The sequence below is a fragment of the Pseudonaja textilis genome, chromosome 2 (genome assembly GCF_049901715.1).
Source record: "Pseudonaja textilis isolate UNSWEBS1 chromosome 2, rPseTex1.2, whole genome shotgun sequence".
In the NCBI taxonomy this organism is placed as follows: Eukaryota; Metazoa; Chordata; class Lepidosauria; order Squamata; family Elapidae; genus Pseudonaja; species Pseudonaja textilis.
This window is the reverse complement of record NC_141991.1, coordinates 5580970-5596891: the sequence shown is the minus strand read 5'-3', so window position 1 is coordinate 5596891 and position 15922 is coordinate 5580970. Positions and strand designations below refer to the sequence as shown.

The 15922-nt window shown below is 47.4% G+C and overlaps 1 protein-coding gene and 1 pseudogene across 2 annotated transcripts; both read right to left on the bottom strand.

Moving 5' to 3' along the window:
- Positions 1–1170: 1170 nt before the first annotated feature.
- On the bottom strand, positions 1171–5978 carry LOC113454238 (uncharacterized). Of its 2 annotated transcripts, none has more exons than XM_087928334.1 (2): positions 5633–5978; positions 1171–3294 (listed from the first exon to the last, which is right to left on the bottom strand). In XM_087928334.1, the coding sequence occupies exon 2, from the start codon at positions 3199–3201 to the stop codon at positions 1882–1884; it is 1320 nt and encodes a 439-aa protein (XP_087784460.1). In that variant the 5' UTR covers positions 3202–3294; positions 5633–5978; the 3' UTR covers positions 1171–1881. The 2 variants fall into 2 exon arrangements, with proteins under 2 accessions (XP_087784460.1, XP_087784461.1); XM_087928335.1 differs by having other exon boundaries at positions 5904–5978.
- A 2414-nt stretch (positions 5979–8392) lies between these two features.
- LOC148126604 (uncharacterized) lies at positions 8393–10890 on the bottom strand (annotated as a pseudogene).
- Between the last annotated feature and the right edge of the window lie 5032 nt (positions 10891–15922).

Sequence of the window (15922 nt, the reverse complement as noted above, 5' to 3'; positions counted from 1 at the left end):
GCGTTTCGCAAGACGGTGGGGGGACACCATCCAATGCATTGCCTTTGATTGCACTGATCCCCTTTTGCAAAGGCCCCCAAGGTTGATCAGTGGTTTATTCCAGGTAGTCCTCGACTTATGGCATAGAGGTTTCCCCAACAGGGCCAATAAGGGGACTTGTGAGGTGGCTGCTTTCTGTATTTGAGAATCAATCCATAGAAACAGCTGGTCCTCGACTTTCAACCTTAAATTTTGAGTCTCGGAGCATGAAGGATCCGGGTGGTGAATACCTTCTGGGGGTGGGGTCCATTTTAGCTCCGAAACGGTCACAGGTTGAGGACAGCATGCAGGGACCCTCCAGCTGTGCCAGATGAGCCCTTGGCTGAAAGGGGGGAACTGACCCAAACTCAGCCTCTCTCACCTGAGCTGAGAAGGGAAGATGGCAGAGACCCCCCCAAGGGGGGGGTTGAAACATTCCTCACACTCTGAACATTTCTGTGGTTTTCCTCCACTGTGGATTCTCTGATGTATCCCAAGAGTAGTTTTTTCCAGAAAAACGTTTATTGCACCAAGGCAAAGAATGAGTTAAGCAGCAACCTTCGCCTCCTATTCCTCAACTGCGGTCCCGGGGCTGCTGCACCAGGAAGCAACTTCTGGAGGGAGGGTCGGTCCCACAGGCCTAGCACTGCGTCCATGGTGCTGGAGGGGAGCCCCTCCTGTGTGGGGTCTGGGGGGGCCATGGGATCCAAGGTTCTCTCCAGATCGCCAGGCAGACAGCTGGGCAGTTGAGCGTCTGCCTGCCCGTTTCCACCCTGGGAAGATGGAGGAGGTCCATCAGGAAGCCCCGCCCCTTCCCCTCATTTTCCTCCCCCCATCAAGGGTGGATCTTCCTGGGACCGATAATTCCCCATTTCTCCTCTAGGTGGCATCTTCCGGTAGCCTCTTGAAACAGGGTTCCTGCCCCGCCTCTGAGAAGCATGGCTTCCTCCTCTAATAACTGCTGGGAACCATGGGGCATGGATTCCCGAGCTTCCTCCTCCTTTTCCTCCCCGCAGCCCATTTCCTCATCCAAGGGAGGCCCAAGAGCCACTTACTCAGCCCACTTTGGCTGCCCAGCATGGCATAATCTAACCGCCATCTTTTCCGCTTTGACCCGCCCAGCCCATCTCCTAAAAAAGGCCCCCTTGGTTATTTTGAACAATGCTTTTATTAAGGATTATATGCACAGAAAGAAAATTAGTACAAATAATGTGAATATATGGAAAAAAAAAAAAGGAAAAAAAATCCCTCCAAAAAAGGTAATAGGAAAAAGACACTTTTCCTTCTCATCCTCAGTCAGTAGATTCAACATCAAAACTTTACCACATTCATCCTTCACCCCATTTTCTCTCTCTAACTTTTCAGTTCTCCTCATGGATCAATATCATCTAGTAAAGGTTAAGAGAAATACCTGATTCCTTGACTTACGACTGAAGGAACCTATGACCAGAAATCCATTCCAAGTTGGGGTCCCAAGTCCAGGACTTCCTGTGCTCTGCAAAACATTATATCTACTCCCCACATACTTATAACTCTCTGGTGTAACCACTCTGATAAGTTACTAATGCGACTATGCAAGTAAGATATTCTCACAATTCCAACATTTACATCCTTTTGCCTCATTGTGTACTTCTGATGTTATTTGAGGTTCCTTCAGTAGGAAAAACATTTTCCCCAAACCAAACAATTGTACGATTTCCCTTCTATCACTGTGCGAAGTTCCTGTTAAATGTGAAGATGTGAATGTTGAAAAAAAAGTTTCCCAACACTGTTCACAAGTGAAGAGATTTATCTCTGCTATGGACTTTCTGGTGCTTTTCTAGCTTTCATTTACTATGAAAAGGTTTCTCACACTCTGTAAGGCTACTCTCCTGTGTGATTTCGCGCATGCCAGTGAAGTGATGAATTATGGGCAAAACATTTCCCACACTCCTGGCATTTATATGGTTTCTCTCCAGTGTGGATTCGCTGATGCATCACAAGAGAATCTCTCCGAGCAAAACATTTATCACACACTGCGCATTTGTGAGGTTTCTCTCCTGTATGGATTCGGCTGTGACTTAGAAGGGAAGAAGAATGAGCAAATGCTCTCCCACAGTCCAAACATTTGTAATCTTTTTCCCCTGTGTGAATTTTCACATGAGATTTAAGGGCCGATGAGGTGGTATAAAATCTTCCACAGTCGTTGCATTGATGCGGTTTCTCCCCTGTGTGGGTTTTATGATGACTGGAAAGGCCTCTCTTATCTACAAAGCATTTTCCACATTCCTCGCATTTGTATGGCTTCTCTCCTGTGTGGAACCTCTGATGGCGTCCGAGGTGTTGCTTTTGGGAAAAGCATTTCCCACACTCCTCACATTTGTAGGGTTTCTCTCCTGTGTGGATTCTCTGATGAATCTGAACATGGGCTGGCGTAATGAAACTTTTCCCACACTCCCCGCATCTATGGGGCAGCTCCCCTTTGTGCCATTTCTGGTGTCTCTGAAGTTCAGAAGAATCCACAAATCGTTTCTCACATTCTGGACATTCATAGGGTCTCTCTCCAGTGTGGCGTTTCTGATGTCGCAGCAGCATTGATTTTTTGGAAAAACATTTCCCACATTCGAGGCACTTTTCATTTTTTTCCCCTGTGTGTGTTTTATTATGATTACGAAGACCTGAACTCTGGGTGAAACATTTTCCACAGTCAAAGCATTTGTAAGATTTGATTCCTGCATGCGTCTTCCCATGGGACCAAAGCTGTGCATTCTGAGGAAACCTCTTCCCACATTCCCAACACTTGTAAGGTTTCTCCCCAGTATGAATTCTCTCATGGATTCTTAGAGTGCCTTTTCTACGGAAAAATTTCCCGCATTCCAGACATTGATGTCGTTTCTCTCCAGTGTGGATCTTCTGATGTGTACGAAGGTCTGACTTTTGATCAAAGCGTAAGTCACATTCCTCACATTTATGGGGTTTTAGTCTGGTGGAGCTTCTGAGACCTTTTGCTTCATTTCCAGAGTTGGATTTCTCACCCTCCAAACCTTCACTGAGTCCACTTCCCACATGGACTTTCCTATGGGTCAAAAGGAGGGACCTGTGAGCAAAGGATTTCCCACATTCTGTGCATTCATGGGATTTTTGGTGATTTTTTGGAGTGCTGCTTTTATCTGATGGGGGATCCAAAAATTTCCCATGCTCCATGCTTTATGGCGGCTGCTGCTGCCGTGTGTTAATTTTCTATTATCTGTTAATAGTTGTCTTCCAGGGAAATCTTTGGTCACAATCTTCCATCTGCTGTTAAAGGAAAAAGAAGGGAAGAATTATATTTCCCTTTCAGACACATAGAGAATCGTAAAATGTTATCCTTGGCAGGGACTTTGAGGGTTTTCCAGTCTGACCCTCTGCCCAGGGTAGAGTGCTCAGTACACCTGAGGCAAAGTGATGGAGGCCCATATCTATGAGATGTTCTCAATGTATGACCATGGTTGGGACTGGAACCTTGGTCGTTCAGTGAAGCAGTGTGTCAAGTCTGAAACGGATCGAGCCTGCCTCAGATATCTTCCATTTCTGTAGTTGCCAGAGCACCTAATGGGGCAATGTGACCTGTGACTCTAGGGAAGGGGGGAATCTCTAACGTTTAATTATGCTGAAAGCACGGGAAACAGCTAGAGCTGGTTTTAAGTTCATCCGTGCCGAAATGATGTACTCAATAAAGCCGTGCTTTGAGGAAGCCATAAGTCTCAGAGTGCTGAATCGTTTGGGTTCATTAGGTGGAACCTTGACACAGTGGTTAGGGGAGGGGTCATGGGAGCATTTCACTCCACAACCGCCATCCGACACTCATGGTTGCAATCGTGATCTTGGAGGTCTTTACGTGTCGGGAGGAGCAGACAATGGTCGTGGGGCATCTAGGGAGGGGAGAAGACAGGCACAGGCCATCCATAAATTGGGGAGCCACCCATTAAAGTGGGGTGCACAGCTGCAGCCACCCCTGGGAGCCTGAGCCCAGCCATGCAAAGCAGCTCTGACTGACAGCCATGCTGGGCTGGGCCTTAAGTGGAGGCCTGGGGCCTTCAGCACTCTCAGCCATCTGCCATTGTCCCCAGGCCTCGGCTTCACCCCAGTGTCACCGCTACCACTAAGAAATGCGGCCTTAATTCCTAGAGCGGAGGCCTTTGCAGGCTAGCGCCATTTTCAAAGCCGTATGGTCCGTACCATTTCCAAGCAACGTGTCCCAAAGCATGTCTAAGCTCCTCCAGGCCCCCTTAGGTCGAATGTGGCCTGTGCCTGGGAATCACAAGGTCTCTCCTGCTCACTTCAGACAGCCCCACATTCCTTACCTGGGGCTTTTGTCTGCTTAACAACACGTGAAATCGCTTAACAACCACAGTCAGGAATACAGCATTGCAGTCATTGAGCCAAGCTCTCACGTGACATCTTCCTTAATGACCACTTTGCTCAACAACCAAGAAACCGATTTTGGTCATGAGTCCAGGACAAACTACAGGAATTACCAAAAGCTAAGTGACCTTCTAACACTGCACCATAGGGAGTATCTTAACTTACTGCACCTGTGTATGGTCTGCCAATTGCACAGTGGCAGATAGGACAGCGCTCCAGAGGGTTAACGTCATTACCCAGAGGATCATGGGTTGTCCTCTCCCCTCTTTGGAAGAGCTTTATAGCTCCCCCTGCCTTGAGAAAGTTCAAAACATTCTCAAAGATCCATCTCATCCTCGGCACCTTTTTTTTTTTTTTTTTGAACTATTAACATCCGGCAGATGGTACAGGACAATCAAATTGGCTGAAAAATAGCTTCTATCCCAGTGCAGCCACTAGATTGAATTCTACTGTATTAATGCAATATCAGGGGTTTTCAATTCAATTGCATGGAATGAAAAGGATGTATGTTTGTGTGGTATTTTTATAGTTACAAAGTACACTGAAGATGGCATTTAATCCCATTGTACCAGGTGCAACGGCAATAAAGAAAATGAAACAAAACTAAGGCATCGCAGAAGCAGAAGAGAAGGCAAGAGAGTTCAGGCTCATGTTAAACAACCCATTTCTGATTCTTATCCCTTTTTCCTGCTTCTTCTCACTTTTGCACATATGATCTCCATCCCATCATGACTTCTCGAGCCCAGCTTCCTTCTGACAGTTTTTAAATATTTTATAAAATAAAGTAAAAGGGGGGGGGGGATTAGATCCACCAAGGAGAGGCTGCCACACCACAGCCTCTTCCCCGGGCAAAACAAGGAAAATAGAAAGTTTAGAAATTCTACCTATCTCTTTAAAGCAGAAGCAAAGTAAAGATTAGCATAAAAACAAAGGATTTTATTTCTGGCCTTTCAGACCCAGCACAAAGAAAGGGGGGTCTCTTTTGTGGGTTAAGACGGCATGAGCTCAATTCAACTAATTCAAACTTCTTTCCTTTTCCCAGAACCCTTCCCGCCCCGTTGCAAAGAAATCACAGTGTATTAACGACACACTACAAATCTGAGTAAATGCTTAGTTTAAAGCACAATTTATACTCTTTTTTTTCTTCTTCTTCCCAAATACACTTGCGGGATACGCATTCTCGGGCCTCGTGGTCTCACGGACCACAGAGAGACCTTCTGAAGGAACTTACCAAAAAGTTTCTTCCTGAATCCACCCGAGGAGCCTTGGCTGGGCGAGGAAGGGGGAAGATCCAACCCTGGGACGGAGCCCCCTTTGTCCCCCGGAGGGAAGGAAAGCGAGCCGGTCCCTGCAGGCAACGCCAGAGCCGGATCTCCCCGAGGAAAACCCGGGAAGCCGAAGAAAAGGATCCGCAGCTCCCCTCCTCCTGGCCGGGGAAGGTGGGGGAGATCTCGTGGCAGGAGGGGCCGCCTGGAGGCCGGAGAGAGAGCAGCCCCACCTACCCCGAGCGGGATCCAGAAGCCTTTCCCGAAGGATCCAGCGCCGATCCTCCCCCGGGAGAAGAGGGACTCGCGGAGATCCAGCCGGTGGGAGGGTCTAGGCGTGGGCGGGGCTTCTGCTCTCCTCTCGGGCCCCGCCCCCGCCTTGCAGCCCCACCCCTTTCTCGCCCCCTCTGCTTTCCCCTCCGCCCCTCCCCTCTGATCTCCCAGGAGGAGGAAGAGGAGTAGGAGGGAGCCCCCTCCCTCATTCCCCGAGTTGTGGCCGAGGTGGGTCGGGGGTCGCAGAAGGGCAGCCAATGTGGGGGCTGGGTGGGAGTGGGACCTTGGCGACCCCGAATGAGGACCCCGAGCCCCGAAGTTTCTTGCACGGGAAGAGGAAGGAGACGGAAAGCGGGAGGGAAACGGAGGCATTTTCTGACCTGGAAGCCACAAATGCCACCCAAACTAGAAGAAAAAAAAAAGGTGCTTTTTGGGGGGGGCAAAAGTGTTTTTGCAACTTCACTTTTTCTTCTGAATCTCCTTTTTTTTTTTTGTTAAGGAGGAGGAAGAGGTGAGCTTCGATTCCCTTCTGGGGAGAAGACTCTGAATTTGGGGAGGAGGCCCAGAACCCCCCACCCCATAATCCCCCATAGCTGAATCGGAACCTGGATGGGAAGTGGGGACTGTGGAGGGAGGATATTGGGGGGTGGGGGTGGCTCCTCTAAGCTGACTCCCCAAAACTATCCCTTTGGTGAGGGAGGGGGGCTGGAGACCCTCCCTTCCAGATGGGCTTGGGGGGCTGCAGGAGACCGAGAAGAGAGCTGAACCCCCAAAGGTGGATAGGAGGACTTCATTTGTGAGGAGAAGTTTGGTATAACCAGGGAATCGTGGGGGGGTCCCCTTTTCCTCAGGACATCTGCAGTCAAGCCCCCCCCCTCCCATGGAGACCTTCCCAACTGCCTCTGCAGGACCCTCGCTCAAAGCAGGACCTTGGCCGGGCCATTGGAGGCTCCCATGCTCAAAGGTGAGGGTGGCAGCATCAGGATTTGAACCCAGGACCAGCTGGCTCCGCCCCCCCCCCTCAAGGGGAGAACCTTCAACTCCCATTCCTCAACTTGAGTCTAGGGGCTGCTGCACTGGGAAGCAACTTCTGCAGGGGAAGGTTGGTCCCACAGGCCTAGCTCAGCATCTCTGGTGCTGAAGGGGAGCCCCTGCTGGGTGGGGTCTGGGGGGGCGTCTCCTTCGCTGTGGGCTCTTGTGGGGAAGAACGTTTCACCTCTCCAGGAGCTGCTGCTCGGACGGGAACTTGTGAATTTAAACGGGGCTGCAGAGAGGGGGTTCCGGGGACCCAGGACTTCCCGGCACTCTTCCCCACCCCCTTGCCTAACATCTAAAAAAGGCTCTGGAGCAGCTACTGCTGGGGGCTTCCTGTTAGGAATGATAGTCACCTAACAGTTGGGTTGGCAATATATAAACCAGGATAGTCATTTAATACTGTTGTATCTTTAAGAGAATGCTGCAATTGTGATTGGCTGAGGTTCCTCCAATGGCCATAAGATGGAGCCAGAAACCTGGTTTGTTCTTTTTGCATTTCCCATTTGCCTTTTGCCTGGTCTTCATTCTGCTTGAACTGCTGTGAGTCTTGCAACTGTTCAGCAAACTCCATTTACTGAACTTTTATGATACTGGTAAAGAAAAGAACTTCGTTTTTGGAGTATCCCTGGACTGATTGTTTTGAATACTAACTGCTTTAACCGTGTATGATTTGGACTGTTTGTTGGACTTTATTTACCCGTTTACTGGAAGTAAAACTTACATTTTACTATTCAGTCTATCTGTGTGCTGGTTGTGTGTTATTCATCACCACTCTCACTATGTTTCCCTGAGTGCATTCATTGTCCTAACCCAAAGGTGCATTTTTTTCTCCCCAAAAGGCAAACTGGACTTTTTTGGGTATTTTTTCCCTTGAAAACATTTCGCTTTTCATCTAAGAAGCTTCTTCTGTTCTGATTGACTGGGGGGGTGGGGGGGAGAAAGGATTTGTGTTGTGTCACAAAGGACAAACCCATCAGGAGGAGACGTCCGTCTGCATCTGGAGAGAGACATGCCAGGCTCTTTGGAGGGCAGCCAAGTCCACCTTCTGGGTGGAAAGAGGGGCCGCAGCGGCCATCTTGGCCAAAAGGAGCAGCCCTCCCACCACAGAGGGGGAGGGGTGGAAAGTCCCCCCCTACCTCCAGTCTACAACAGGGTCCTTTCAGCAGCTTCAGGAAGGCTCCAACCCCGCCTTTTGCACCCTGACTCAGCACCAAACGACCGGAAGGAATATCAATACTTCCATCCTCCACCGCTCAGTCAGAACCGGAGAAGTTTTTTTTTTTTAAAAAAAACCTTTTATTAAGGATTATATGCACAGAATACAAATATCTATGTGTCAATATATGGAAAAAAACAATGAAAAAAAATGGGAAAAAAATCCCTCCAAAAAAAGATAATAGGAAAAAAACTTTTCCTTCTCAGCGCGCAGATTCAACATCAAAACTTTTATCACTAAATAAACAACCACATTCATTCCACTCTTCACCCCATTTTCTCCTCTCTAACTTTTCAGTTCTCCTCATGGATCAACAAAATCTAGTAAAAGTTAATAGAAATACCTGGTTCCTTGACTTACGACTGAAGGAACCTATGACCAGAAATCCATACAAACTTGTAGTCCCAAGACCAGGACTTCTTGGACTCTGCAAAACATTTTATATACTCCCCACGTATTTTTTTGTGTAATCACTCTGGGAAGTTACTAATGTGGCCTTGCAAGCAACATATTCTCACGCACAACAATTTACACCCTCTCGTGACTGTTGGGAAAAAAAGGGTTCCCAACATTGTTCACAGCTGAACAGATTTATCTCTGCTGTGGACTTTCTGGTGCCCTTTTAGCTTTGATTTACTAGGAAAACATTTCCCACACTCCAGGCATTTATACACTTTTTCTCCAGTGTGGATTCGCTGATGTATCACAAGATAATCTTTCCAAGAAAAACACCGATCACACTCTGAGCATTTGTGAGGTTTCTCTCCTGTATGGATTCGGCTGTGACTTCTAAAGGAACCTGAATGAGCAAATGTCCTCCCACAGTCCAAACATTTGTAGTTTTTTTCCCCTGTGTGAATTTTCACATGACTTCTAAGGGCTGATGAGGTACTATAAAATCTTCCACAGTCGTTGCATTGATGGGGTTTCTCCCCTGTGTGGGTTTTATGATGACTGCAAAGGCCTCGTGTCCAAAACATTTTCCACATTCTTTGCATTTGTAGGGCTTCTCTCCTGTATGGAGCCTCTGATGAATCTGAACATGGTAACAAAACATAACAAAACTTTTCCCACACTCTCCACATCTATGGGGCAGTTCCCCTTTGTACCAATTCTGGTGTCTCAGAAGTTCAGAAGAATCCACAAATAGTTTCTCACATTCTGGACACTCATAGGGTTTCTTTCCAGTGTGATGTCTCTGATGTACCACCAGGGTTGATCTCAAGGTAAAACACTTCCCGCATTTGAAGCACTTTTCGTTTTTCTCCCCTCTGTGTGTTTTCTGATGACTCCAAAAGAGATGAATTCAAGATGAAACATTTTCCACACTCAAAGCACTTGTGAGATTGTATTCCCACATGAATCTTCTTATGGATCCAAAGACTTGAGTTGTAAGAAAAGCTCTTCCCACATTCCCAACACCTGTAAGGTTTCTCCCCTGTGTGAATCTTCTCGTGGTTTCTGAGAGTGGATTTTCCACATTGCAGACATTGATAAGGTCTCTCTCCAGTGTGGATTTTCTGATGTGTACGAAGGTCTGACTTTTGACCAAAGCTTAAGTAACATTCCTCACATTTATGGGGTTTTAGTCTGGTGGAGCTTCTGAGACCTTTTGCTTCATTTCCAGAGTTGGATTTCTCATCCGCCAAACCTTCACTGGATCCACTTCCCACATGGACCTTCCTGTGGGTCAAAAGGAGGGACCTGCGAGCAAAGGATTTCCCACATTCTGAGCATTCATGGGATTTTTGGTCGTCTTTTGGAGTCCTGCTTTTGTATGATGGGGGATCCAAGAATTTCCCATGCTCCATGCTTTATGGCGGTTGCTGCCGTGTGTTAATTATCTATAACTGTTGATAGTTGTATTTGAGGTAAATCTTTGGTCACAATCTTCTATCTGTTGTTAAAGGAAAAAGAAGGGAAGAATTGTATTTCCCTTTCAGACACATAGAGAATCATAACATCTTATCCTTGGCAGGGACCTTGAGGGTCTTCCAGTCTGACCCTCTGCCCAGCGTAGGGTGCTCAGTACACCTGAGGCAAAGTGATGGAGGCCCTATAACTATAAGAGAGATGTCCTCAACATATGACCATTGTTGGGACTGGAACCTTGGTCGTTCAGTGAAGCAGTGTGTCAACTCTGAAACGGATTGAGCCTGCCTCAGATATCTTCTGTTTCTGTAGTTGCCACACAGCTCGGGGAGGGGGAAGAAGAACTGAATGCGATCGAGTCAAAACAACCTGCTATCTCTAGGGAACCAAGGTCATTCCTAATGGATGCCGGCCGGAGACTGGAACTTGTTGCCAAGGAGATGCCAGAGCACCTAATGGGGCAATGTGGCCTGTGAGCCTAGGAGTTTAGGGGTGGGGGGAATCTCTAATTATGCTGAAAGCACGGGAAACAGCTAGAGCTGGTTTTAAGTTCATCCATGCTGAAATGATGTACTCAATAAAGCCATTCTTTGAGGAAGCCATAAGTCTCAGAGTGCTGAATCATTTGAGTTCATTAGTTGGAACCCTGACACAGTGGTTAGGGGAGGGGTCACGGGAGCATTTCACTCCACAACCGCCATCCAACACTCCTGGTTGCAACCGTGAAGTGACCTTGGAGGTCCTTACGTGGGGGGAGGTGCAGGCAATGGTCGTCATGCATCTAGGGAGGGGAGAAGACAGGAACAGGGCATCCATAAATTGGGGAGCCACCCACTAAAGTGGGGTGCACAGCTGCAACCACCCCTGGGAGCCTGAGCCCGGCCATGCAAAGCAGCTCTGACTGACAGCAATGCTGGGCTGGGTCTTAAGTGGAGGCCTGGGGCCTTCAACACTCTCAGCCATCTGCCGCTGTCCCCAGGCCTGGGCTTCACCCCAGGGTCACCGCTACCACTGAGAAATGCGGCCTTAATTCCTGGAGAAGAGGCCTTTGCAGGCTAGCGCCATTTTCAAAGCCGCATGTTCTGTACCGTTTCCAAGCAACGTGTCCCAAAGCGGCCTGTGCCTGGGAATCACAAGGCCTCTCCAGCTCACTTCAGACAACCCCGCTGTCAGGGTTCCAACAGATGCCCTAATTAAATGATGAGCCTCAGGCCAAGCTTCAAAAGAAATCCAGTTATTTATTAGGAGCTTCATGCTGGCACGGACCAGGTGGAGCCAATCTGACCTCACTAAATTAGCACATTGGGTCTAACCCTGTTTCCCCCTCCCCACAAGATATGTCATCATTCCCCAACGAGGTGATTTTGCAGGTTGTAGAAGTCAGCCCCTCCGGCCACTGTGGGTTACCGTGGAGACAAACTTGGCCCATTGGTCGGAATGTGCTTTATTTTGACTGAGATACCAGGTCTTGGATGCGGCTGCAAAGTTCACTCTCCCATCCTCTTTGCCCATGGCAACTCGAGAGCAGTTCAGGGAGGTTTTGCGAGTTGACACCTGCATTTCTTACCTGGGACTTTTGACTGCTTAAGTACACATGAAATTGCTTAACAAACACAGTCAGGAGTACAGCATTGCAGTCATTGAGCCAAGCTCTCATGTGACATCTTACTTAATGACCATTTGCCCAACCTCTAAGATACCAACTTTGGTCATAAGTCCAGGACAAACTACAGGAATTACCAAAAGCTAAGTGACCTTCTAACACTGCATCATGGAGTATCTTAACTTACTGCACCTGTGTATAGTCTGCCAATTGCACAGTGGCAGATAGGACAGCGCTCCAGAGGGTTAACGTCATTACCCAGAGGATCATGGGTTGTCCTCTCCCCTCTTTGGAAGAGCTTTATAGCTCCTGCTGCCTTGAGAAAGTTCAAAATATTCTCAAAGATCCATCTCATCCTCGGCACCCTTTTTTTTTTTTTGAACTATTACCATCCGGCAGATGGTACAGGACAATCAAACTGGCTGAAAGATAGCTTCTATCCCAGTGCAGCAACTAGATTGAATTCTACTGTATGGTGCAATATTAAAGCAATATCAGCTTGTATTCTGATTGGTTGTCAGACTCCCTTGGGGCCATGCACGGGCACCTCTGTAGGCTGTCCTGAGTCCCAGGCTTGGTTCAGCCTTGCGGTTAGGATTGTATTTGCTAAAAACTGGAAAAATGAGAAAATACCATCACAGGAGGAAATCATTAAGAAAATATTGGAATGTGCTGAAATGAGTAGATTGACATTTGAAATCAGAGAACAAGAGGATAAACGATTTTATAAAATTTGGGATTTATTCTATCAATGGTTAGACAATAAAATATAGTAATGAACTATGTAGATTCTTAGAAAATAATAAACATATAAGGATGTATTCTTTTCTTATTATATTTACAAAATGACTTTAGGATAGATTTGAGATGATAATATGAACTGTCATAATAACAAATTAAGTAAAATATGATTATTTTGTAAAACATGAATGAATAAAAGTTATAGTCAAATGACTGATTAATAATGATTAATGTATTAATGTATTTAATACTTGATTGAAAATACGAGAATATATATAACGAAATGAAAGCACAAAACTATTTGTAAACCAACTGGCACATATGGAAGATGGCTTGATGTTTTTATGTTTTAAAAACCACTATTTTTTTAAAAAAAAATTTCCTTTGGGCTTTGAAAAACCTCCACCCAGGAGGGGCTGCCCCATCACAGCCTCTCTCTTCCTGGGCAAAACAAGGAAAATGCAAAGTTTAGAAATTCTACCCATCTTTTAAAAAAAGAAGCAAAGTAGAGATTAGCATGAAAACAAAGGATGCTCTTTTTGGCCTTTCGGAGCACAAAGAAGGAAGATCTCTTTTGTGGGTTAAGACAACAGGAGCTCAATTCAACGAATTTAAACTTCTTCCCGCCCCGTTGCAAAGAGGTCAGGGGGTGGTAATAACACGTTACCAACCCCAGTACCTGTTTTAAAGCACAGTTTACACTCTTTCCTTTTCCAAAAGCCCTTGCGGGACACGCATGCTCAGAGCCCTGGTGGCCGGACGGACCACAGGGAGACCTTCTGAAAGCAAGCGACCCGAAGCTCCTTCCCGTTTTCCCCCCCCCCCCACCGAGCCCCCCCCCGGGGAGCCTTGGCCGGGCGAGGATGGAGCAGATCCAGCCCGGGGAGGGAGCCCCCTTGCCCCCCGCCCGGAGGGAAGGGAGGGATCCGCTCCCTGCAGGCGACGCCAGAGCCGGATCTCCCCGAGGAAAACCCGAAGAGCGGGATCCGCTGCAGCTCCGCCCCTCCCCTTATTCCCATGTGGGTTTAGTCAACCAAAGAAACAATCTGTTAATCCCCCCTCCCCACTTTTCTGGGAAGGTATCTTAGAAGTTTCTCAGGTAGTTCCTTTCAGAGATGAAATTTTTATGGCCTCTTCTCCTCTTGCTTTCTCTCCAAGAGGTGACAAGGTTCCAGGCTCATAGTCCATATATCATGTGCAAGTTATACAAATTCAATACAAGGCTTCAGATATTCAGGTGACATCAAGAAGGATTACTTGTACCAACTACCCCCCCCTTCTTCTTTCATTGAAGAATGGCAGATACACGGATGTGACACCAAGTTTGGGCAGTGACACGTCTGCGGGGAAATCCCGAAGCTCAAAGACCACCAAGGACCCCCCCCTCCAAGTTCCACCCTGAGCTGTTCCCCCAGATTGACTTTAAGGCGCCTGGCGTTTCTGGAGCTGGGGAAGAGGGGGGGATCCTGACCCCCAGGGGAAGAACTCAGCACCCCCTCCAGTCAGGGGCTCCTCATTCCTTGTGCTACAGTGGGATCCACTTCTGGGGAACCAGGGGTCCCCGGATCAAGGGGCTCACAGGGGGAGGGAAGATGCCAGAAGCCCCCCTGAAGGAGCCAATAGGAGCCGGGCGGATCCCAGCTTCTGAGCAAATCAGCCACTATGTCACCAAGGAATATTTCCATGGGCTCAAGCGGGAAAAGACTTTTTCCCAAGGAAAACATCTAGGAGAATATTAGGCTGCATCAGGCTGGGGAGGAGATGCCATTTGATGGAGGACAGAGGAGAAGGAGCGAATTAACCAATAAAGGCAAGTGATGAGTTAAGGTGGGTCTCATTTAGTGAAGCCAATGAATCCCACAAAAAACTTGCACTAAATTTAAGCTATTTGAAGTGACTTCTCTATGAAAAATTTAGCAGTTGGTTTCAGACTGACAGAAATAAACGAGAAGAATATTTAATGTAACATGGTATATGAATAATGATGCAATATCACAAAATAGAATACAATACAATGGAATTTTTATTGGGCAAGTGTGATTGGACACAAAGGAATTTGTCTTAGTACAAATGCTCTCAGTGTACATAGAAGAAAAGATACATTCGTCAAGAGTCATCAGGTACAACACTTAATCAAAAGGTACAATAAGCAATCATCATTCTAGGAAACAGTCAATATAAATCGTAAGGATACAAGCGACAAAGTTACAGTCACACAAGTGGGAGGGGATGGGTGATAAGGAGTGATGACAAGCTTAATAGTAATAGTGGAGACTTTGTAAATAGTTTAGTGTTGAGGGAATTATTTGTTTAGCAAAGTGATGGCGTTTGGGGAAAAAAACGTCCTTGTGTCTAGTTGTTCTGGTGTGCAGTGCTCTGTACTGTCGTTTTGTGGGAAGGAGTTGAAACAGTTTATGTCTGGGAAATACTAACAGGAATATACCTAAATGATTGATAGGTTGTAAGTGGAGGACGATGTGTGCTCTGCCAAAAAGTGATGTCCACTCCCCAACATTTGTCACTTTTTTCTTTTCTTTTTTACTCTGGTTAGTGACCAGCGCTCCTGCTTTCTGAGCCAAATTCATGCACTTTTATTTTATTATTTCTGATGCCTTTTTAGCTTTGATTGCCAGTGAAAAGGTTTCTCTCACTCTGCACCCTTTGTAAGGCCGCTCTCCTGTGTGATTTCAGGTGTGCCTGTGAAATGCTGAAGGTGTGGTTGAAATATTTCTCACACTCTGAACATTTCTGTGGTTTTCCTCCACCGTGGATTCTCTGGTGTATCCCAAGAGTAGTTTTTCCAGAAATACGTTTATTGCACTCAGGCAGAGAATGATTGTTGAGCAGTTCTGCTTTCTCTCTGCTGCCTGTTTCTTCTTCGCCCTCTTCTCTCTTTAGTGGGTGGACTTTTCCATTTTGGGGTTCTGGGCCTTTCTCCCTTCTCTTTGGGGGCACCTGTGGAGCAGCAGCCATGGGCCCTGCTGGGATTCCCCCGATGCTGCTGGGGGTGGGTGGGTTCTGGCCTGGATCCCTGGAAGCGAAGGGGGGAAGGAGACCCCCGTTAAGGAGGGAGCGCGTCAGGGGCAGGAGCAGAGCTGGGAGGGGCCCTCAGTGCTCCTGGAGGAAGGTGGGAGGAGAAAGTGGCGGGGATTCCAGTAGCGGGAAATGGGGTGGAGGGCAAGAGAGGTGAGCGCCTGCAGGAGCCTCGATCTCCACATGGTCTCTGTTCCCTCTCTGACCCAATTTTTCCCCCGGCCGGAAGAAGAGGGAGGCCGCCTGTGCTTCCCTAGTTGTGGCCGAGGTGGGGGGGGCGCAGAGGTTGCAAGAAAGCAGCCGATGGGGGATAAGATGCAGCGCCCCCCCATGGCTGGGTGGGAGTGGGACCTTCCTGACCCGCAATTAGAGTCCCACTTCCAAAGTTTCTTGCATCGAAAAGATGAAGGAGCCTGAAAACAAGAGGGAAACTGAGGCATTTTCTGACCTAAATCCACAAACGCCACCAAAACTATAAGAAAA